Raw genomic sequence first — 23,463 nt, forward strand, 5'->3', positions numbered from 1 at the left:
TTAGAATCGGAGTCTACCAACTCCCACCCCAAGTGTTTCAGAACCATGGATAGTGCTGAGGTTTTCAGTGCCCCGGTGGTGGCTCCAGAGGAAGTGTAGGTCAGAGTTGGGGTCTGGATGAGGTTCCCAACCAGCTCCAGGCTGCTCCAATGGGGCGGGGGCCGCCCGCAGGGCCGGGCGGGGCTGTGCTGCCATCTGGAGCCGCTGCTGCCAGCGGCCACTGTCAGGGCGCGAGCAGCGGAGCGCACACAGGGCTGGAGAGCACCGCTGCCTTGGCACATGGGCCGGCCTCGCCGCCGCCCCTAGCTCAGGCGGCCGGGGTCTTGCAGCCCCCCATCGCCCACCACGGCTTTGGCCACTGGACTAGCCATGTCTCTCAGCGGAGCCTCGGAGCGCAGCGTCCCGGCCACCAAGATTGAAATTACTGTGTCGTGCCGGTGAGCGGGCCGCGCTAGGGAGGGTTTAAGTACTGGCAATGCCCCAGCCCCACGCAGCTGCGGGCTCGGGGTGGGCAGGGGGCTAGACCACAGAGGGGACTACCAGAAGCAGGGACAAGAGAACCGAGGCTGAAGGCGGGAGTCATCATTGGCAGGAATGGGAGGGGGGGTCTCCCTGGGCAGCCCCACCCTATAGAAGCGGGCTCAAGCCTACCAATTCAAAAGGTGGGCTGCAGGGATTCCTTAAGAGCTGGGCCACAAGGGGCCAAAGTTCTGGGGCGAGCCGCCTCCTTGGTCCTTGGAGACAGTGTGAGCACATATGGAGCCAATTGGCAGAGATTTCTGGTACCGTCCCGAATGCGGAGTGTGGACCCCTACACTCACTGGGAATAGTAATAGGGAGGGAGTACGATTTGAATCCCATGTCTCTTCCGGGTGCCCAGTTTAGGACTGTCAAGGTGGTGGGCTGCAGAATGAGCTAGCCCTCTGTCCATCTGGTGGTTGCTTTTCTCTAGGAATCTGCTAGACCTGGACACCTTCTCCAAGTCGGACCCCAGTAAGCGGCTCCAGGGCCTGGAGGAAGAACCCGGGGTGCAGGAGCGGGTGGGGCGGTGAGGGGTGCGGGCCGACCTGACGAGCTCCCCTCCCCTGCCCTCACCCGCAGTGGTGGTGCTTCACACGCAGAGCCGAGCCAGCCAGGAGTGGCGGGAGGTGAGTCCCAGAGCCCCAGCCCAGCTCAGGGCCGCTCCCGGGAACCTCCAGCCCGGCTGCCCGCGCTCATCCTCCGTCCCCCCGCCCAGTTCGGACGAACGGAGGTGATTGACAACACACTGAACCCAGACTTCGTGCGCAAATTCGTCCTCGACTATTTTTTTGAAGAAAAGCAAAATCTCCGCTTCGATGTGTGAGGCTCCTAGAATCCTGTCTTGGTCTACCGCCCCTCCTCCCCAACCTGGATCAGCCCGGAATTCTGCCTGGCCCCGCCCCCCCAGGCCTTACCTTCCTACCTGGCTCCTCCCCCAGGCCCAGGACCCTCTCCAAAGGGCATCCCTCTGGTCTTAACCCCACCCCCACCCTCAGGTTGGCTCCGCCTTAGGCAGGATCCGTCCAGTTCCTCCCTGAGCCTGGCCCTATGCACAACCCTGCCATCTAATTTAACTCCACCTTGGCCTCGGGCCCCCTCCCCCACCAATCCTCCACCTTGGCTTCACCCCAGGCATGACCCTCTCGACCCTGACACACGTCCCAAACTAGACTCAGGTTGAATGGGGGTCTGCTGCCCCGTTCTCCACCTATAATTTTAACTAAGACTGAACCTAACCTCTTCCAGACTTCCTCCCACCCAGCCCCACCCCACACCGGTTCCACTCTTTTCCCAGGTACAACGTCGACTCCAAAGCCAACATCTCCAAACCGGTAAGCCAGCAGAGGCTGGCAGGTTGCCTGGGCACAGAGAGAGGCTAACCTGTCAAAGGACTTGTCCCGAACACTCCCCACCTGCCCACCAGCCCTTCTTAGGTTCTGGCCCCTCTGGCCTCCCACCAACCCCCACCCTAGCTCCTCCCTTGGTGTGCTCCAGCCTTATTCACTGTGGTTCTTCCTTCTCTGCCTACCTCCTGGGACCTGCAGAAGGTGAGGATGCTGTGGGCTGCACCGGGAAGAATTGGGTTGGGAGATCATCAAGAAGCAGAGAACACGTGGGGCTGGGCTCTGGCAATGGCCCTCTGTCACCTGCACTTTGGAGTTATCTTGATCAAGAGCAGCAGCAGCAGCACCGGGTGGGTCTGGGGCTCAGTGCCGCTCCCCGTCTGGCTGACTCCCTGTCTTGGCACAGGATTTCCTGGGACAAGCGTTCCTGGCCCTAGGAGAGGTGATTGGAGGCCAGGGCAGCCGTGTGGAACGACCTCTTACGTGAGCTGAAGGGGAAAGGGTCCAGGGGAGGGAGGGTCTCTCTGAGCTCCCCCTCCCCGAAAGGCTGCTGGCAGAATATCTGTAGGGCCTGCAGAGACTGTCCCAATAGGAGCTTTGCCTAGGTCCCTTACTCCTGTAGAAAGTCTGATCTCTGCTGGACCTGTCTCCTCTTCCTTCTTTTCCCAAGTCTGATTCAATCTTTAAGGCTTTCTCCCAAGCCCTACTCCACCGGGAAGCTTCCTGGAACAAAGTCAAATCCTCAGGTCTTGTCACTATACCCACTCACTAGACGGTGCATTAGCCACTTCCCAATGTCTTGCCGGGGTTGAGGACCCCTCGATTCACCTGTTCGACCACTGTACTGGACATGCATCTGTCACCCACTGTTTAATGGGCTAAAATTACAGGTGAGCCAAGCTAGTTGGAGGGAGGAGGTGGAAATTAGTGCAAAACAGACAGTAGAAATAGTAAATGATATACGGAGGGATGCAGAAGAGCAGGTGGGAGAGAGGTTTGCAGGCATTTGGTCAACTGGAAGGCTAGTCACCCTGCAGCAGTAATGGAAGGTGAAGAGTGAGCTTTGCAAACAGACAGAACAACTCTAATCAACCCACATCACAGCAAAGCAGTGTGGGCGGAGCCAAGAGAGGGGCAGGGCAGGAGGCGGAGATTAGGAGTTCCCAGTCAGGGCCTTGTAGCTTTCAGAGATGGGAGTCCGAACGGTTCTGAGCATGAGGGGTGCCACGATCTGACTATGGTGACCACTGGGTTAAGAATAAACCCTGGCTCAAAAAAAAAAAAAAAAAGAAAAGAACAAAAAGAATAAGCCCCGTGTGGACAAAGACAGAAGCAGATGGCAATCAGAAAGCAGTCACTGTAATCCAGGGAGGAAGTATCAGTGGATGGGGAGCTGGTCACATTCTGGAAGTACTCTGAAGGGGAAGTCAACAGATCCTAACCCCATTAAACACAGATGGTAAAGGAAAGAGGCAACTGAAAAGAGGCCAGGGCCTTCATCCCGCCTGAGCAGCAGGAAAGATGAAATTGTGCTACCAACTGAAATGATATATTTCTGGGTTTTGGTTTTATAATGAGCATGCTGCCAGGCATGGTGGCCCACCCCTGTAATCCCAGCACACAGGATGCTGAGGCAGGCAGGTTGCCACAAGTTAGAGACCTGCCTAGGTAACAGAGTGAGCTGCAGGCCAGCCTGTGCTACAGAGTGAAACCTTGTCAGAAAGAGACAGAGGCCGAGAGAAAATATGAGCCGGTTTGGAGGGAGTGATTCCACATGGATTCATGTGTTCTCTTAGATTCCAAGTTTAAGATCAGATTCCCCCACCCTCACATTGCAAGGGGAAAAACCTTTTCTTTTGAAGAAAGGTACTGGAGTGTAACTCAGTGGTAGACTGTATCCTTAGTATATACATGGCCCTGGGTTTGATCCTAACACCATAAAATGAAGGAAGAGGAGGAAGGAGAGGAGAGGGGACCAGCCACCCCTAATGCAGCTGCAGCTCACCTCAAATGAAATGATAATTAGAAATTACCTTTATATCACTGCTGGCTCTGACAGGAAGAGGTGCAGGGCTAGAGAGGTTTAGGAGACGGTGGGAAAGGGACATAGGAGCCCAAGAAAGTTCAAGGAGTTTCTGCTGCAAAGGAAGGAAAGGAGACGTGTATGTGGCAGACCTGGGGTCAGGAATAGGTTTCCAAGGCTGGTGACATGGCTCAGCAGATAAAAGTGTTTGCCACCGTGCCTGATGACCTACATGACAGAAGGAGAAAACCAAATCCCACAAGTCACACACACACACACACACACACACACACACACACACACACACACAATGTAAAATGATACTTACCTAGTAATCCCAGCACTTGGGAAGCTGAGGCAGGTTTTGGAGTTCAAGGTCAGCCTGGGCTACATCATGAGAACCTTTCAAGAGAAGAGACTTATAATATTTAAAATTATGTTTTTAAATTAGCATACAGAGTAATGGGTTTCCTGGTGGCATCTTTGTATCAAATATGTAGGTTTATAATTTTCTAACATAAGAAAAATCATACCACATTTGATGTAATTTGATGTGACTGAGCCAGTAGAAACTGAGATGTTGATGGAATACACGGAAGGGGAAACCAGGCAGGTGTGGTAACTCAGGCCTACAATCCTAGCACTCAAAACAGGACTGCCGTGAGTTTGAGGCCATCCTGGGCTACATCGTGAGTTCCAAGCAATCCTTAGCTATAAAGAATCTCAAAGAAAAAGAAGGGGGAGCATTTCTGGTGTGATGTCCTTGTGCAGACAAGACCGAGAGCGGGTAGTAGCTAGCAGAGGGGTAAAGAGTCACGTGACAGCCCATTTATAGCCGCTGTAGGAAGGCTCAGCCATGTGGGTGAAGATGCTGGCGGCAGGGTAGCATGGCGGTGGGTGGACCATCTCTTCTGGTTGCTTCAGTTCTGTCAGCAAGTGGGAAACCAGGTCACTGGCTGGGAGAGGATGGGAGGAGACTCTGATGCTTTGAGGAGAGAGGAGCGACTATCTGTGTAGCAGAACAGAGAGAGAGGCCATGAGCGCTCCGTAGGGTTACTGGGCAGTGGTCAGGAAGAACCTGAGGTCTGCGGCCATGTGTTTGAAATGGAGACTGGTCAGCTAGATTGTGTGGCCGTGCTCTATGTGTGTGCAGGAAGGGTTAGGTAGAGTTGGGTTTAGGCAGGGCTGAGGGTCTGCAAATGAGCATAGTAAAGTGAGTAGTGCTGGAGAGGGCTTGGGAAAGGAGCCTGCAGTTCACCCTGGGTGAAGAGGGCACGGGGATCATGGAGAGAGTGGGATCAGCGGGTCAACAGCTGGATGCTTCACTGTGCTGGCAACAGCCCCATCCGCAGTACGCACCCTCCTGTTGGCTTACAGGGTCAGGATTTGAAGGAACTAAAAAAGGTAGCTGGGAGGTGGTGGCACACACCTTTAATTCCAGCATTCAGGAGGCAGAGGCAGGTGGATTGCTGAGTTTGAGGCTAGCCTGATCTACAGAGTGATTTCCAGGATGGCCAGGGAAACCCTGTCTCAAAAAACCAAAAAAAAGCAGGGGGGGGGGGGAGGCTGAAAAAGCATTTCTTTTACTTATTTACTATTTTTAATTTTGTTGTTGCTGTTGTTGTTGTTTGAGACAGGGTTTCTCTGTGTAACCGCCCTGCTGTCCTGCAACTCACTCTGTAGACCAGGCTGGTCTTAAACTCAGAGATCCACCTGGCTCTGCCTCCCAGTGCTGGGATTAAAGTCATATACTGCCACGCCCAGCTGAAACAGTTCATTTTATTTTATTTTGATTTGTTTGTTTGTTTCTCTAGTAATCCAGGCTGACCTTGAACTTTCTATGTACAGGAGCCTGGCCTTAATCTCTTATCTTCCTGCCTCAGCCTCCCAAATGCTAAGATTGCAGGCATGCATCACCACATTATTTTTTTTTTTTATGAGACAAGGTTTTTTTGGGGGGTTTTGTTTTTTGTTTTTTGTTTTTATTTCATGTGCAATGGTATGAGGGTGTCAGATCCCCTGGAACTGGAATCATAGACAGTTGTGAGCTGCCATGTGGGTGCTGGGAATTGAACCTGAGTCCTCTGGGACAGCAGCCAGTGCTCTTAACTGCTGAGTCATCTCTCCAGCCTTGAGATGAGGTTTTTTTTTGTTTTGTTTTTTTTTTTTTTTTTTTGGTTTTTCGAGACAGGGTTTCTCTGTGTAGCTTTGCGTCTGTCCTGGAACTCACTTGGTAGCCCAGGCTGGCCTCGAACTCCCAGAGATCCGCCTGGCTCTGCCTCCCGAGTGCTGGGATTAAAGGCGTGCGCCACCACTGCCCGGCGAGATGAGGTTTTTATGTAGCTCTGGCTGGCCTAAAACTTGCTTTGTAGACCAAGTTGGCCTCAAACCCCTAAGATCCCGCTGCTGGCTTCCTGACTACTGGTCCTATAGGTGTGGCCTACCATGCCCCGCTAGGCTCTCTCACTTTAAAGATGGGGGGAAGTCACACAGCAAGTTAGAGCCAGGACTTGAACCCAGGACTCTCCTTTTTCATTTGTAAGGGGGCAGATGCATATGTGCTACAGCACACATGTAGAGGTCAGAGGATGACTTGAGGGAGTTGTTGAGTCCCTCCTTCCACCAGGTATGTCCTTCCCATCTTCAAAAGGCAAAGCAAGGTTTTGCCTTTTGGTGTAAACAGAAATTCCTCTCTCATTCAGAACCGTCCATCACACTCCACTTGTCTATAGTGTCTGGCAGGCCACTCCCCCAGAAGCTCCCTGAGGGTCGAGCCTGGCAGATTTGCAGAGCCCGCTGGCCCCTCCCAGTCCAGCACCTTGCTTGGCCTGGCACAGGCCGTCAGGGCTGTTTGAAGAATGCACCCTTCACATGTACAAGGCTTACAAATCATGTGCCTTCCAGGCACACGCGTTCAGATCCCTTCACAGATGCTCGCCATTCCCATTTCATAGAGAGAAATAATACCCTAAAGGAGGAGTAACTTGCCAGGGTCAAGCAGCTTAAAAACAATAGAATCCACCCTGAGTCCACTGCATACTTTTGTCACACTGCGTTAATGTGACACCCCCAGGCTAGTTTGCACCTTCCTACCAGTGCACCACCCAAGTCAAAGCAGGCCTTTTCCCACCAGAAGCCACTGAGAATAGAAGTAGGGCACACTTAAGGGATTGTCAGCAAATGGAAAACTGAATCCCCTGGCCCACACAAACCCAGAGGGATCACCCAACTCTGCCATTCCCCTCCCCATCTCTCTAAGGGCCCTTTTCTGCTTCCAGGGGTGTGCCAGGCAAGAAGTGTGGGACCATACTGCTGACGGCTGAGGAGCTCAGCAACTGTCGGGTCAGTGAGGGCCACATGCTAGACCACAAACTCCTTCCTTCCCCAGACTCCCCCACTGGACCCGCTGAAGGTTCTGGGCTAGTTGGGTCCCACCAGCCCCACTCTCGATCCTTAGGACATTGCCACTATGCAGCTGTGTGCAAACAAGCTGGACAAAAAGGACTTCTTTGGGAAGTCAGACCCTTTCCTTGTGTTCTACCGGAGCAATGAGGACGGCACGTGAGTCACCCCCATACAGCACTGAGGCCAGGATGTGGTCCATGCTCAATGAGTGGGGGATCGTGGAAACCTCTGTAAGGAGTGGTCTCGGTGCCACTCCAAGGCACTTCCCAGTTTCCTGCCTCCCTCCAGGTTCACCATCTGCCACAAGACAGAGGTTGTGAAAAACACACTGAACCCAGTGTGGCAGCCCTTCAGCATCCCTGTGCGGGCACTGTGCAACGGAGACTATGACAGGTCTGGCTCAACATCAGCTGCTCTTTCAGGGGACCAGGACGTGAGTGAGGCTCCCTCTGAAAAAGATGAGGTTCCTGAGCCCCAGAATGAGGAATAGTAGATGAAAGAGCAGGCGAACAGTGAGTGAGCAGATACAAGGATAGACGGTCAGATGGGCGGGTAAACTGGGGATGGTTGAGTGAGCGTGGAGAAACTGATGTAAGCATAGAAAATGAGACTGGTAGGTATGTCAGCAGATGGAGAGAAGATGGATAATTAACAAATGGAGATGTGATAGATGAGGATGTAAGAGTTGATGAATGATGGGAGAGAGGCAGATACATGAATGAAAAATCAAGTAGACTAGAAAAGGACAGGTAGAATGACAAGTGGATTGATGGCCAGACAGATGAATCATAGATGGATGAATAGATGGTTAGTGGATGGATGAATCGGGTGATGGATGTGTGTAAAGTAGGTGGCTGACCCAAAGGAACTCCTGAGGGGGTGGGTGGAGTGGGAGGACTGAAGGGCACCTGAGTGGATGGTTGTGTAAATGAATGGACGGAAGTTAATATGGTTGGGTATTTAATTGAGTAGGTGAACAGATAGATGGGTACTTGTATGTAGTAGAGTTAGTGAATGATGGGCTGTATAGTTTGATAGGTGAATAAAAGGACTGGCTAATAGGGAATTGTATTGGCATATATGTATATATGTATATATATGTATGTATGTATGTATGTATGTATGTATGTATGAGTAAACGGATGGCTACACAGATAGTTTGATGGGATAAACTTAACAGATATATGAGATAGGGGACAAAGTATTTGGATTCAGGTGTGGTGACACATGTTTGTAATCTCAGGACTCAGGAGGTTGAGGCAAAAGGATCTTGAGTTTAAGGCCAGCCTGGGCTCTATAGCGAGACCGTTGAAGGAAAAAAGGAAGTTCCCAAAGAAGGAAGGGAGGGTAGGTCAAGGTCTTTGGAAACAGAATATCTGGCTTTAAATATCAGCTCAGTCACTTACTAGCTACAAAATCTTAGCCAAGTTGCTTAGATTTCAGGGGTGGGGAGTAGGGGGTGGTATATAGTAACTTTCTTATACAAAAGCACGAGCAATTGTACTTATAGGGAATATTTGTTACATTAAATGAGACAGTCTAAAAGTGCTAAGAACACTGTCTGGAATAAAGTGAGATTCAAATGGCAAGTGTGTGTGTGTGTGTGTGTGTGTGTGTGTGTGTGTGTGTGTGTGTTTCCTAACAGTTGTAACAGGTCAGGTAGGTGCATGAGCTGAATGAAAGGGTGGACAGTTGAAAATGAGCAATGACAGAAGAACGTATCGATGGATGGGGGAGTGGCTGGGGTGCCCTCGGGTTTGGCATGTACACACAGCCCATGTTTGGATTTATCATGTGCATTTCAGAACAGTGAAGATCGACGTGTATGACTGGGACCGGGACGGAAGGTAGATGAATGAGCTCTTTGTCCTGTGCTCACTGGAGCAGTTCCTAGACCATGTGGTACATTCACTAGAACCTCAAAGCAGCTCTGGGAGCCAGAGGGTGATGACAGACACACAGCTCATCTGCTAGATAGCTCTCTAGTCCACTGTCTTCTGCCTCCTCCTTCCCCATCGGGCCCCAGCCCTACTGCCCTGTAGCCCAAGTCAGGAAGCTTAGACAGTAAAAGCTCTAGGATTCTGCTCTGGCTCTACACCATTACCCACCCATGGCCTCATTGCAGCCATGACTTCATTGGCGAGTTCACGACCAGCTACCGGGAGCTGAGCAAGGCCCAGAATCAGTTCACAGTGTATGAGGTGAGGCCATGGCCCTGCCATTTTGCCAGGCACTCTGTCCTAGGCAGCTGGGTGTAACCATCACTGTGACCATCCTCTGCTTAGGTACTTAACCCTCGGAAGAAATGCAAGAAGAAGAAATATACCAACTCGGGGACCGTAAGTATTCTGGACTCTGGCCTCCCCAGATCCTTGTGTGTCTATCAGTGGTGACAGGCATGAGAAGTGGGGGTAGGACAAGGCAGTGGGCACAGGTTATCTAGGACAGTGACGCTGAGGAGAAGGTGACATCGTTGGACTTTTTCTTTGTTTTTGTTCTTTCTCACCCAGGAAAATTTCCTGTTGTTACACTTCTGCAGAATTAAAAAAAATACCCTAAGTTGCATTTCCAAATTTAAAATGCTTTTGGAAATCCCAGGATGCACCTGACAGCTTCTCTCCTTATTCTTACAGAGACTGAGCAGGGTGGGAGAAGCTGGGAAGGAGCGGAAACATGCATGTCCCATCATGCACTTTTCTCCAAAGCTCCACTTGGTTCTCCTCCTCTGCCACCCCAGCTGTGCTTGCAAAAGTGCCAGGGCTGCCTCTTGTGTCCCCAGGTGACGCTCCTTTCCTTTTCGGTGGACTCGGAATTCACTTTCGTTGATTACATCAAGGGAGGGTGAGTCATGGGCCAAGCCAGCAGTAAGTTTTCTCACCTGGGAATGGTCAGGGCCCAGTGAACTTCGCTTCTCTGAATTTCACTTTTCTCCTATGTAAAATAGATGGTTTAGTTATTATTTCAGGACCATAGTGTGACATTAAACTACACACAATACCCTAGTCATGAGACTAATCATTTAATTCTGCTGCCAAAGTGTGACCCATAGGCCGGCAACAGAACCAGTACTTGGTACTTTGGTTCCACCCAGACTGCCTGGATTACAATCTGCAGTTTAACATGAGCCTATGTCTGGGAAATACTGATGTCATAGGTATTGGTCCCTCACTAATCAACGCATCTATTTCTCCACTAGGACACAACTGAACTTCACAGTAGCTATTGACTTCACTGCTTCCAACGGTGAGACATGGGTGAGGTTGTGGGAATGAGCAGAGTCGAAGGGATTCTTTAAAGATTGGCCTAGATTCCTACCTGGGAGAAGACTTTAACTACCCAGGCAGTCTATGCTTAGGTAAAGCCAAGCCAGGACGGCACTTGGACAGGAGTCATGAAGGGAAAGTGCTGGCGGCAAAGGTGGACAGAGGACACAGGCATATGATGGGGGTCCACTCAGATAAGGTGGAAAGGCCAGATTGCTCAATTGGCCAGTGAGGAGGAGATGGACAAGGCAGGAGAAAATGGGGTTACCAGGAGAGGATAAACGGATTGGTGGGTGGGTACTTACAGGGATAAATTAATAGGTAGTAAATGATGACTCAATAAACAAATAATGGATAAATCATGGGGAGAAGGATGGGCGAATGAATGCACTAAGGGGCATGTAGGTATGTACGTGTATGACTGTACAGGCACACAGCTGTTTTTAGTTGAGGAAGCAACAGGTAGGTACATTAGCTAGGAGAATCAGGCAGGGGAGTAGATCCATATGAAAAGAGAATGGAATGGACAGGGATGGCTGAATAGATGGGATATTATAAAGATAACAAGGAAGAGAAATGGCAGGAAATCAGGGGGCTGGCTGCATGGATAGACAGACAGGCAGACAAGATGATACCAAAGTAGATGGATAGAACTGAATAAGTAGGGGCTGGAAAGATGGCTCAGAGGTTAAGAGCACTGACTGCTCTTCCAGAGGTCCTGAGTTCAATTCCCAGCAACCACATGGTGGCTCACAACCATCTGTAATGAGATCTGGTGCCCCCTTCTGACCTGTAGTCATACATGCTGTATACAAAATAAATAAATAAATCTTTAAGAAAAAAAAAAGAAGAAATGAATAAGTAGGTTGAAAACTGCATTTGCCACCTGGCAGATGGGTTGGAGGATATGTGGGTAGACAGGTGACCATGTAACACAATGAACAAGACATAGAGAAGCAAGGGACAGTTTCAAGAAGGTATGTGAACAGATGGGTGAGGGAGTCCAGGGTAGAGGCGGGTAAATGGACTGGGGGGTGGATGCATACAAGGAGAAGCAGGTGACTCTGAGGTCTGCGCTCCTGTGTCTCCCCAGGGAACCCCCTGCAGCCCACCTCGCTGCACTACATGAGTCCCTACCAGCTCAGCGCCTATGCCATGGCCCTCAAGGCAGTGGGAGAGATCATTCAGGACTACGACAGTGACAAGCTCTTCCCAGCCTATGGCTTTGGGGCCAAGCTGCCCCCAGAGGGGCGGATCTCTCACCAGTTCCCCCTGGTACAGTATGGGCCAGAGCCTACACTCAGTGCCCCTCAGTTGATGGATCACTTCTGCTAATGTTTTGTGAAGGGCAAGAAGAGCCAAGAAGGAGCTGTGAGACAGTGACCCACAGGGAGGCGGGCTGTTTGGAGAAGAGCATGAAAGGGTCTAGGGGTGGGAGTGAGCTGGGATCAGAGCACTCCTGGGTGTCCGCTGTGTGGGCTTAGCTTGGCTGCACCTCCTTTTTTGGCAGAACAACAATGATGAGGACCCCAACTGTGCAGGCATTGAGGGCGTGCTGGAGAGTTACTTCCAGAGTCTGCGCACGGTGCAGCTCTATGGACCCACCTACTTTGCTCCTGTCATCAACCAGGTGGCCAGGTAAGGGGACTGGGCGGCCGTGAGAGGGCAAATGACTGGACCCAGCAGACACAGGCAGACCTACTCTGAATGAACTTGGACTTTGGAGAGAAGGGGAAATGTTCAGTGTACCTGTGATAAGTGTTCAGTATACAGTACTCCAGGATCAGGTACCAAGATGGTACTCTGCCTGTGCTTAGACAGAGTGTCAAGAAGCATCAGCTGTGGCCTGGGAGCCATATCCCAGGCCACAAGGTGGCTGTGATGGCCTGGACTTTGCCTAAGAGAGAGAAGAGTCTGTGGGACAATGGTGAAGGCACCAGCTTTGCTACTAGACATGGGTGTGGGCCTGGCACTAACAAGGTGACCTTAAGTAACTAGCTTTTGTTTTTATTTTTATTTTCTTTTCTAAAAAAAAGGGTCACATGTAAGCCAGGCTGTCCTGGAACTTGCTATGTTGGCAAGGCTGCCCTTGAAATCCCGATCCTCCTGCCTCCACCTCCTAAGTGCTGGCATTACAGGTGTGACACTACCATGCCAGCTAGCTTAGCCTCTATCTTAGACACTGTTCTATGGCTGTGAAGAGACACTGTGACCAAGGAAACGCTTATAAAAGAAAGCATTTGATTGAGGGCTTGCTTACAGTTTCAGAGGTCGTCCATTATCATCATGGCAGGGAGCATGGCAGCGTGCAGGTGGACAAGGTACTGGAGAAGTAGCTGAGAACTCTACATCCTAATCCATAGACACAGAGACATGCTTGTCCTGGCGTGGGCTCTTAAAGACTCTAAGCCCATCCCCAGTGACACACTTCCTCCAACAAGGCCACACCTCCTAATCCTTCAAATCCTTCTCAAATAGTGCCTCTCCTTGATGACTAAACATTCAAATGTATAAGCCTATGGGGGCCATTCTTATTCAAACCACCACAGACTCTTTTTTGTTTGTTTTTGTTTTTTGGGGGGGTTGTTGTTGTTTTGAGACAGGGTCTCAGTATGTGGTCCTGGCTATCCTGAAACTCACTCTGTAGACCAGACTGGCCTGGAACTCACAGAGATCCTCCTGCCTCTGCCTTCTGAGTGCTAGGATTAAAAGGATGTGCCACCACTGCCTGGTTCTCTTCCTTCTTTTTGTCTGTCTGTGTTTGAGACAAGATCTCACTATGTAGCCAAGGCTGATCTCTATCCCAGTGATCCACCTGCTTCAGCCTTCCAAGTGCTGCCAGAACAGGCATGTGACACCATGCCCAGTGATATTAACTTACTTGCAGAATTATTGTGAGGCTAGGTAGCAAAAACAAAAAAACAAAAAAAACCCCAAAAAAACAAAAAAACAAAACCCTAGATAATGATTTCAGAGGTACACAGCATAGAAACTCATCCATAGAAGGTACACCAAAGGTGATAGGTTGAAAACTATGCAAAATTTCAGAATAAACATGAGAAACAAAAACCCAGCTTCACCAGCCAGTGGTGTCGCACACCTTTAATCCCAGAACTCCAGAGGCAGAGGCAGGGGAATCTGAGTTTGAAGTCAGCTTGGTCCACATAGTGAATTCCAGGCTAGCTAGGACTACATAGTGAAACCTTCTCTCAAAACAACGAACAAAGGAAAAATAAAAGATGGAACATGTTACAATCAGATCACATATAATTTTTTTTTTTTTTTGGTTTTTCGAGACAGGGTTTCTCTGTTGAGCTTTGCGCCTTTCCTGGAACTCACTTGGTAGCCCAGGCTGGCCTCGAACTCACAGAGATCCGCCTGGCTCTGCCTCCCGAGTGCTGGGATTAAAGGCGTGCGCCACCACCGCCCGGCCACATATAATATTTAACAAACAATTTTTGTCACTAATTTTGAAATCTGATCATTTTTGTTATTGTTATTAAACAGATGACTTAGAGATTATCTTGGGCAACTACACTGATTCATTCACTCATTTATTTAGTAAACATTCATTTAAGGGTAATTCTATCAAAAGTGCAGACTCTGGAGTAGAATTAATACATTAGTTCGTTCTCTCTCTCTCTCTCTCTCTCTCTCTCTCTCTCTCTCTCTCTCTCTCTCTCTCTCAGACAGAATCTCATGTATCCCAGGCTGGCCTTCAACTCACTGTAGCCAAAGATAATATAGACCTTCTGATCCCCCTGCCTCTGCTTCCCTACCTTCCCAGTGTTGGAATTACAGGTGTGGGCCACTATACTCAATTTATGTGGTGCTGGGGATCAAACCCCCAGTCGAGTGTGTCCTAGGCAAGCTACCAACTGAACTATTCGCCCCAATACATTGGCCATACAGTGTCATACGCTGGCTTTGTGGCTTTGGTCAATTCTCTTACCACTCTGTAAAATGAGAATGGGAATGCTAAGAATATTTACATTGCAGGGTTGTTATGAGGACTCGTTAGCATACGTCAAGCACTCACAAGAGGGCTTGCCCTTGGTAAGTGCTGTTAACAGTAGTTATTACTGTTCCCATTATTATCATCATCACTATTCAAAGGGCAGCTGCTGTGTGCTCAGTTCTCTGCTGGGGCACTGGGGACTCACAGATGAATCGGATTTAGTCCTTGCCCTCGGGAGCTCCCGCCTTGGTGCAGGAGACAGAAATATAAATAAATCATCACTTCTGTAGGCCAAAGCTCCCCAGAAATTTCTAGCAAGTTGCCTGGTGGCAAAAGTAAGACACTGCACTCCCTGGAGGTGTTAGGGGGAGATGGAGGGCACAGCCGAAAGCAGTCAGACTGTGAGGGACTTTGAAGTCTAGTGTTTCATCTTACGAACGCACGCAAACTTTCTATTCTTCCCCCATTGTGTCTGGCTTTGCTCTAATTATGTTTTTTAAAAAGGAGCTTTGAGTGCACTTCATCTGCACCCAGGACAATTCATCCCTGGGTCCCCCTCGGTACCCTCAGGGTATGAGGCACCTCTTGGGGAAGCAGAACACCCATCTCAATGACGGGCTGCATCCTACAGGGTAGGAGTACAGGTCACCGGGGAGGGCTGCTCAGCTGGGACTACAGGACGAGCCGGCCTTCATCAGGAGCGGCGCGAGTAGGCCTGGCAGTGCTGACAGCACATGAGAGCACAGAGGCACCGAGCGGCATGTTTGGGAGATGCTGGGTGCCTAGGTGTACCAGGGTCAGGTGAGGCACCTCGAGCAGTGTGCAGGCGCAGGCCAGGGCAGACATGGAGGGACACTGGCTTCTTTGCCCCTGGGGACTCTGCTCAGTGTTTCTGAACTTCAGTTTCCTCATTTTAAAAATAGGATAAGCTGGGTAAGGCATGTGATGGTCTGAGCCTTTAGAGGCAGGTGGATCTCTGTGAGTTCAAGGACAGTCTGCTCTACAAATTGAGTTTCAGGCCAGATGGGGCTACCTGGTGAGCCCCTATCTCACACAACAATACCAAAAAACAAACAAAAAATATATACAGCAAGCAAAATCCTTCCTGAGTGCATGCTCAGCACCAAGCTCTGTGAGCACACAAAGCAGGTTACAGTGGCTATCTGTGAAATGAGCTAGTGATAAAGGATAGACTAGGCCAGGCCTCTGATGAGGATGGGTTGAATGCAGGAGTGCACCGGGCTTCCTCACCCACCCCACTCTGGACCTCAGCACACCATGCCGAACCATCTAACTCTTCGCTGTCACCACGCTTTGCTCAATCTTCTGAGACCAGAGTAAGCTACCAGCACTCAGAAACTACCCCACAGGGATAGAAGTGGACTACAATTATGCTTGCCAATATTGTATTCACCAGAGAGGGAGCCCTTAAAGGTAACTAGAGTGACTAATGAATGCAATTTTTCATTTGGTTTAACTCAGTTGATTTAAATCTTCACATTCACATGTGGCTAGGGCCAATGTACTGGGCAGCACAGATCAGCTGTTTCCAGTCCACTTAGGATGTGAGGCTGAGGTTGGGAGGCCAGGTAAAGTAAGTGGGTAGACCGAGGGATGTCTGAAGTCCTTTTCTGAGGGAAAACTTCTGACTTCAAACATTGACGATGAGAGGAAAGGGGTGCTGATCCACTTGGTGGATCATTACTGTGATCCAGCCCCTGAGAGGTGGAAGCAGGCAGGCGGGTCAGTCAGTGTTTGCTTCAGCTACAAAGAGTGAGACCCTATCTAAAAATCATATAGAGAATGGAGAGATGGCAGGTAAGGGCAGTCAGGTCTGCCAAAGAGTGTGGGATCCAGAAGCCCATATGGTAGCTGCTACTCATATGGTGGATACAGAAGCAGGGTCTGAAATGTGGCCATGGACTCTCTGGTGGCCACTGCATACAGATCTTGGTCTTTCATGTAGGGCTGCAGCCAAGATCTCGGATGGTTCTCAGTACTACGTTCTGCTCATTATCACTGATGGCGTCATCTCCGACATGACACAGACCAAAGAGGCCATTGTCAGTGTGAGTGTGAGGAGGAAGGCCTGGCGGGGGTGGGGGAGGTGGGCCACTGTCCATACAGTGAAGGGGCTGAGATGTTTATTCCGTGTGTATCCTAACAGCTTCACCTGCCAGTTTCAGAGATGCCTACTGGCTGGGGCACAAACAACACTTGCTTTTGACTCTCTAGGTCCCTGCATGATGCCAGATGAACCCACTAAGGAAACCTGAACTTAAGGAATGCTAGTCTTTTTTTTTTTTTTTTTAAGACAGAGTTTCTCTGTGAAACAGTCCTAGCTGTCCTGGAACTTGCTTTGTAGACCAGGCTGGCCTCAAACTCACAGAGATCCACCTGCCTGGGCCTCCCAAGTGCTGGGATTAAAGGTGCGCACCACTACTGCCTGGCAAGAAATGCTAGTCTTTTATAATCAGCAGGGAGCATGCCTGCCATTTGTCCCAGGGGGAAGTCCCTTTTATTTTTTATTTCTTTTCAATTTTATTATTGTTTTGTTTTGTGACAGGGTCTTACTAAATAGACCTGGACCCCCATATAGCCTACACTGGCCTGAATCTTCCTGCCTCGGCTTCCCAAGTACTGAGGCTATAGGTGTGAGCCACCATGCCTTGCTATTTTTGTTTGTTGGTTCATCGGATTATCGGATTTAGAGGGGATTTTGTTGTTGTTGTTGTTGTTGTTTGTTTGTTTGTGAGTCAAGGTCTACGTAGCTCTAGCTGGCCTGGAACTAGTGATATAGACCAGGCTGCATTGAAATCACCTTGATCCTCCTGCCTCTGTCTCCTGAATCTTGGAGAATAGGCATGGCATACCGTGCCTAACATGGCTATTTTGCTTTCATTAGGGTTTCTTTGTTTTTTTGTTTGCTTTTGTCTTTCTTTTGAAGATGGGGTCTTACACTGTAGCTCAGACTGGCCTAGAATTCATTATTTATTCATTATTTAATCCATGCTAGTCTGGAACTTGTGGTGGTCCCCCTGCCTCATGAGTATTAAGATCATAGATGAATGTCACCATGTCTGGCAGGAAAATCTTTTTTAAATGATACTGGAAATATTCGAAGTCAGCCTGAGCTACAGAGTGAGACTTTTGTCTCAAACAAACAAACAAAAAGATAATGGATATAAATCAACTGGCTGAATGTTCCACCAGAAGGCACCTGTTATGCATTCAGAGATAGTCTGGAACAAAAGTAGCAGTATCTCTGCTCACAGGAGCATGTGACATACAATGACACCCCAGTCACTGCCCTGTTACAGCTCCTTACTCAGTCATTCCTCTCCCCACAGGCCTCCTCACTGCCCATGTCTATCATTATTGTTGGTGTCGGACCTGCCATGTTTGAGGGTGAGTAGGATGGTGTGTGCCTGTGAGTGGGACTAGGAACTGGAGAGAACAGGAGGGGTCTAGGCACTCAGGCCCTCCTCACAGACAAGACAGACTGGCACCTTGGTGAAGTCAAACATGTTTCCTCTCCATAACCATGGCTGATGAAATCAACACCTTCCTCTGCCTTCCCAGAAGGGGGTATGCAGGAAGGAAGGCGTAGTAAGGATAGTAGTAACAATTCCACACCACTGTGGAATGCAAGCATCATGTCTCCTCATGAGGACTCTGAAGGACTCTAATGGGGGAGGGACAGAATGTGTTGGAGTTGGAGAGACCCATCCAATGATGCCTGCCTGTCTATTCTGCAGCAATGGAAGAACTGGACGGTGATGATGTACGTGTGTCCTCCAGGGGACGCTATGCGGAGCGGGACATCGTTCAGGTAGCCCTGAGAGTAGTGAAAGCCAAGAGTTAGAGTAAGGGGAAGGAAAAGCTTCCTAGGAGTCACTCTCCTTACCCCTTCCTAGTCATTATCTTTCTCCCCTCACTCTTTCAAACCTTCCTCATTCACAGAGCAAGTTCCTGTTTTGTTTTTTTGTTTTTGTTGTTGTTTTACTTGTGAGACAAGATATTGTTAGGTAGCACAGGCTGGTCTGGAACTCCTGATCCTCCTTGCTCGGCCTCCAAAGTGCTGGATTTACAGTACTGCAACACCACACCAGGCTTTGAAGAGTTCTATTGGGGGGATTAAGCAGGTTGTACAGTATAGGAGGGCTGTTAGAGTCCTCGAGTCATCTGATAAAAGGCCACCATTCACGTATGCAATCAACAAGAGCATTTATTTACTATACCAGCCTATGCAGGTCATTCACCTGTACAAAATGGCAATGACCCTGAGAGAAGTATGCAAGCTCCTTTTAAACACAGCTAAGGGAAGTTTCAGGGACCGTGAGGTCATCTTAAACGTAATTGGTTAAGCAAGCATCAGTTACATTAGTATTTAATTGGCTGAGGTTTTATCTTTGGGCATATTTGTACAAGCTTGGGCAATCCAGACGTGACCCAGAAGAGGGGCTGTAGGACTTGTCCTTGAGATATTGTGGGGCTGACTGTAGGCCTTGTGTTCTCTCCCTTGGCCCTGAATGTAATTTGTTGATAAATGGTCCTTTGTTGGGAGAGACACCTGTTTTCCCCTCTCAGAGAACTGAAACCTAAATTCAGTTGTAAAAACAGGAGAGTTTAACCTCTTAAGGGCCAAGTCCCTGCCCTCTAGTGGAGATGACCAGTATTACACAGACAGCCAAACAAGCAAATGCTGCTGTTGACAGCCAACCATAGTCAGGGAAGGCTTGTGATATTGGTATCAGTTGAAACCTGAGGAAGATATCGGCTTTACAGGCAGAGAAGGAGCATGTAAGACCTGCCAGAGGCTCAGGCCAGGCTGGCAAGACTGTCTGCCATGGTGAATATCTGAGGTTTGATAGTCAGAATGCATTCTCAGTTATTTATCCATCCATGTATTTATTGTTTTCTTTGTTTTTAGACAGAACCTCACTATATAAGGAACTTCCTATGTAGCTGTGGCGAGCCTAGAGTTCATGGCAATCCTACTGCTTCAGCCTCCTAAGTGTTAAGATTATAGATGTGTACCACCATGCCCAGCTCAGACTACATTGTAAAAGGACTTCTCTGGCTGCTGCCCTGTGGTGTGCTGTGGCAGGGCCATGGAAAAGCCAGGAATCCATTAGCAAGCATCAAGGATGACTGGGGACTGGTGGAGACAGAACAGTGGTCATGATCAGAAGCAGCCAATTCAAAAGATGTTACATGGATGGGAGGCAGTTCCATGGGTAGAGGACTTGTCTAGTGTGCATGAGGCCTGGGTTTGATCTCCAGCACTGCCTAAACCCAGCATGTGCCTGCAATCCCAGCACTCTGGAGGTGGAGGCAGAAGGATAAGAAGTCCAAGGTCAGGCCAGTGAGGTGGGTTAAATGTACTTGCTGAGCAAGCCTGATGACGTGAGTTAGATTCCTGGGATCCCATGTTAGGAGAGAACCCTCTCTAAACGTTGTCCTCTGACCTCCACATGTGCACTGTGGCACACTCATGCCTGCATTCACACATGCACATTGAATACATACAGTAATAATAACAATAATAAATAATTTTTTCAAAGTTCAAGGCCATTTTGCTATACAGTGAGTTCAAGGCCAGTGTGGGGCCTATATGAGACCCTGTCTGAAAAAAAGGAAAAAATGTATTAGAGCTGTGCATGGAGGTGTGTGTGTATGTGCGCGCACGCCTGTAATTCCTGTATTCAGAGGCTAAGGTAGGAGGACCGAGAGACCCAGTCCAGCGTAGGCTATCTCAAAAGAATAACAAAACAAAATAAGATACCTAAGAACAAGCTACAAGACTTGATGACTTGTCAAGACAGTGATAGAAAATTGAGTGGCAACTTCAAGGATGAGTCTCAGTTTTCTAGTGAGAGATGTCCCACTGACTGGGTAGGGAGAAGCTAGAGGATGGGAGAGAGCAAGAGGATCTGATATTCAGTTGGTAACACTGGGCTTGGGTGATCTGTGACAACCAAATGAAGAAGTGTTGGCAACTAAACATGTGGTTCTGGGCCAGGGTTAGGCACAGTGGCCACAGCCCTGGCGAGTTAGGAGGCTCACAACACAGTGAGAAATAAATAAAACAACAAGATAAGAAGCCGAGGCTAGAGGGAAATATGGGGCTCTAGGGGGTACTTTTCTTCCTCCTTTTCACTTCTCCCTCCTTTTACCAACCTTCTTTCCCGGGCAAACTGCTCCTTCCCTTTCAATCCCAACAACTTCCCCTCTCTCCCAATTTCCCACACACTCTTTCCTAGCACTCAGGAGGCAAAGGCAGGTGGATCTCTCTGAAGGCCAGCGTAGTCTACATAATGAGTAACTAGAACTACTCTATGATAGCCAGGGCTACATAGAGACACCCTGGAGGGGAGGGAATGGGTTCAGACCACAGGATGACCCAAAGGAATGGGAGTTGAGGTGGAGTACAGCTTCCAGAAAAGGAGAAGAAAAGAGTGTGGTGTCAGGAGCAGGATCTGGGCGGCAGATGTGATTCAATGGTAGAGAGCTTGCCTTGCATACACAAGATCCTGGATTCAATCCCCAGCACCCCACACAAAGAAGTGGGATGTATTCAGAAAGATGACATTCAAGTGTAATAAGGCTAAAGAGATAGTCGGCAAGATGAAGACTGGAAATTACTACCCACTGCACTAACTCAGGACTGCTGACGACATTAGCAAGAGCAATTTCAGTGCTGTGTGAGCCAAGTTAAAGTGAGTTGAGGGTGAACAGAAAGTGGGGGCAGAGGCAGGGAGTGGGTGGGAAAAAAACATGTAGAAAACAGTTCAATATTAAGGGAGAAGAATAGTGATACTTGGAAGAGATGTTAGAGATCGAAGATGAAACCCGAGTGCCACCCACTCGCTTGGCCAGAGCCCTCAACTCCTTTCTTGTCTGTCCCAGTTTGTCCCATTCCGAGATTATGTTGACCGATCGGGGAACCAGGTGCTGAGCATGGCACGACTGGCCAAGGATGTGCTAGCTGAGATCCCCGAGCAGCTGCTGTCCTACATGCGCACCAGGGACATCCAGCCTCGGCCTCCACCCCCCGCCAACCCCAGCACAACCTCAGCCCCAGACCAGCCCTGAGGACTCCCCATATCCAATGCTTAGCAGTCTGCTTACCTGCCCACCCACTGGAAGCTAAAGGCACCTGGAGTTCTGGACCTCACCAGAAGAGCCAGCTAGGTTGATCAGTGCTGGCTGGCAAGCTCTTTGCCCCCTGACTACAGAGAGGCCTGGCATGATCACCAATTACCTGCTTCATGCCAATAATAAAGCTGATCTTATTCCATCTCTGTGTCATGGATGTTGGAAAGGGAGACTAGGGGACCCAGAGTCTGAGGACTCACCTGGAGGGGAGGGAGCAGGGACAGCTTCAGCTAGGTTAGTGTCCATCCTAACACACTGATCCAGTCACTTCTATATAAAATTTCAAATAGCTTTTAAAAACTTGTGTGTGTGTGCGTCTACATTATTTTCCTCAGGAGACCCATAGCTTTCATCAAATTCTCAAGTGGTACAAGCCTGTAATCACAAGTTCAAGGCCAGTGTAGGCAATTTATTCATCCCTTGTCTTAAAAAAAAATTAAAGAAAAAAAAAAAAGATGATGGTGCACATCTTTAGTCCTGGCACTCAGGAGGCAGAGGCAGGCAGATAATCTGAGTTTGAGGCCAGCCTGGTCTACAGAGCAAGTTCCAGGACAGCCAAAGCTACACAGAGAAACCTTGTCTCAAAAGAAAAAGGAAAAAAGCTGTCTGGGTGATAAAGCTCAGTGTAGATCCTTGGCCTTGTATGTGCAAAGTTCTCAGTTCGATGGGGGGGGGGAATCTATATAAACTCTTCTATTCATTTATTTTGGTTGTTTTGTTTAGATAGAGTCTTGTTTTGTAGCCCAGTCTGACCTGGAACTCCTAGCAGTCCAGGCAATCCTACCACAGTCCTCTTGAATGCTGAGATTACTGGCTTATTTTGAATTTTCTGGATGAGTATAGTAGCTAGTATTTTCTTTGCAAATACGAGTCTTATACATTGGACACTGTTAGGCGATTTACAGACCTCATCTGTTTTAATCCTTACCATGACCCCGGGGCAGAGCTACTATATATTATCCCCATTTAATAACGGGGAACCGAGACTCAGCTATACTAAGCCATTTCTTTCATAGAAATCCCGGTTTTACTCCAGACTCCACGATTTAAACAATAAACAAGTTTCTGGAGTGCCGGTTTTATTGACATTTGTTGAGGGAGGGGATGTGATGTATGAAAACGTGCGCTTTAGGGTGCTGAATACCAAGTCTTCATGAAGATAAAACCAAAGTTTTCAGGGACTCTATCACCTTGGAAGACTTTCACACTTTTCAACGACAAAATTGCTAACACTGCTTAACAATGATGACCCCTGACGTCCAAGTTCTCTGAAACCCCCACGAACTGACAGTAGGATTTTCGAGCTCCAGGTTTACAAACAAGGAACCCGAAGAAGAATTCAGCAACTTTCCCACGTTCACACTAAAAGTGTCAGTCATAGTCAATGGGCTGTGTGTTTTGACACCGTTTTGCTGATTGGAAAACCAGCAACCCGAAACCATGTTGTCTAACGCTGCCAATCTAAAATCCTCCGCTTCACCGTAATGCACCGGGAACCTCCCCAAACTCAGTTCCCTCGTCGGGGCCACGCCTTTCCTCGCGGGGTCGCCTTTCCGTCCTACACTACGCCTGCAGCCCCGCCCCTTGCTTCCCTAAGTCCCGCCCTTTCCCGGCAGCTTTGCGGGGGTCCTTTCCCCAGTTGCAGCTTTATCCGGGATTCAGCTCCACCTTCCAAGCTCATCCAAAGCTCCGCCCTTTCTCCCGGGACCCTCAGGCCCACTCTTCCGGCCGCCCTCGGAGCACCTAGGCGCCGCTTTCCGAGGGCTCCGCCTCCCAGCCACAAGCCCC

General features: G+C 49.2%; 1 protein-coding gene across 2 annotated transcripts; it reads left to right on the plus strand.

The window, feature by feature from the left end:
- Positions 1 to 33: 33 nt before the first annotated feature.
- Positions 34 to 21,817, plus strand: Cpne9 (copine family member 9). 2 transcript variants are annotated; one of them, XM_052720168.1, is made up of 20 exons: positions 34 to 437; positions 953 to 993; positions 1,102 to 1,148; positions 1,238 to 1,341; positions 1,817 to 1,853; positions 2,272 to 2,348; positions 7,167 to 7,230; positions 7,346 to 7,449; positions 7,582 to 7,686; positions 9,099 to 9,140; positions 9,419 to 9,494; positions 9,579 to 9,632; positions 10,073 to 10,134; positions 10,490 to 10,536; positions 11,650 to 11,831; positions 12,067 to 12,194; positions 16,481 to 16,583; positions 17,865 to 17,922; positions 18,273 to 18,346; positions 21,427 to 21,817. In XM_052720168.1, exons 1-20 carry the CDS (start codon positions 370 to 372, stop codon positions 21,610 to 21,612), a joined length of 1,659 nt encoding a protein of 552 aa, XP_052576128.1. In that variant the 5' UTR covers positions 34 to 369; the 3' UTR covers positions 21,613 to 21,817. The 2 variants fall into 2 exon arrangements, with proteins under 2 accessions (XP_052576128.1, XP_052576129.1); XM_052720169.1 differs by lacking the exons at positions 34 to 437; positions 953 to 993; positions 1,102 to 1,148; positions 1,238 to 1,341; positions 1,817 to 1,853 and adding an exon at positions 1,917 to 2,069.
- The last annotated feature ends 1,646 nt before the right edge of the window (positions 21,818 to 23,463 follow it).

This window comes from Peromyscus californicus, unplaced genomic scaffold (assembly GCF_007827085.1).
Source record: "Peromyscus californicus insignis strain IS unplaced genomic scaffold, ASM782708v3 Scaffold_6__1_contigs__length_162567912, whole genome shotgun sequence".
NCBI classification, from domain to species: Eukaryota; Metazoa; Chordata; class Mammalia; order Rodentia; family Cricetidae; genus Peromyscus; species Peromyscus californicus.

Coding starts and splice junctions, on each gene's coding strand:
- Cpne9 (XM_052720168.1), top strand. CDS start 370: ATGTCTCTCAGCGGAGCCTCGGAGCGCAGCGTCCCGGCCACCAAGATT. Junction 438..952: donor GAAATTACTGTGTCGTGCCG/GTGAGCGGGCCG, acceptor GCTTTTCTCTAG/GAATCTGCTAGACCTGGACA. Junction 7,231..7,345: donor AGGAGCTCAGCAACTGTCGG/GTCAGTGAGGGC, acceptor CTCGATCCTTAG/GACATTGCCACTATGCAGCT.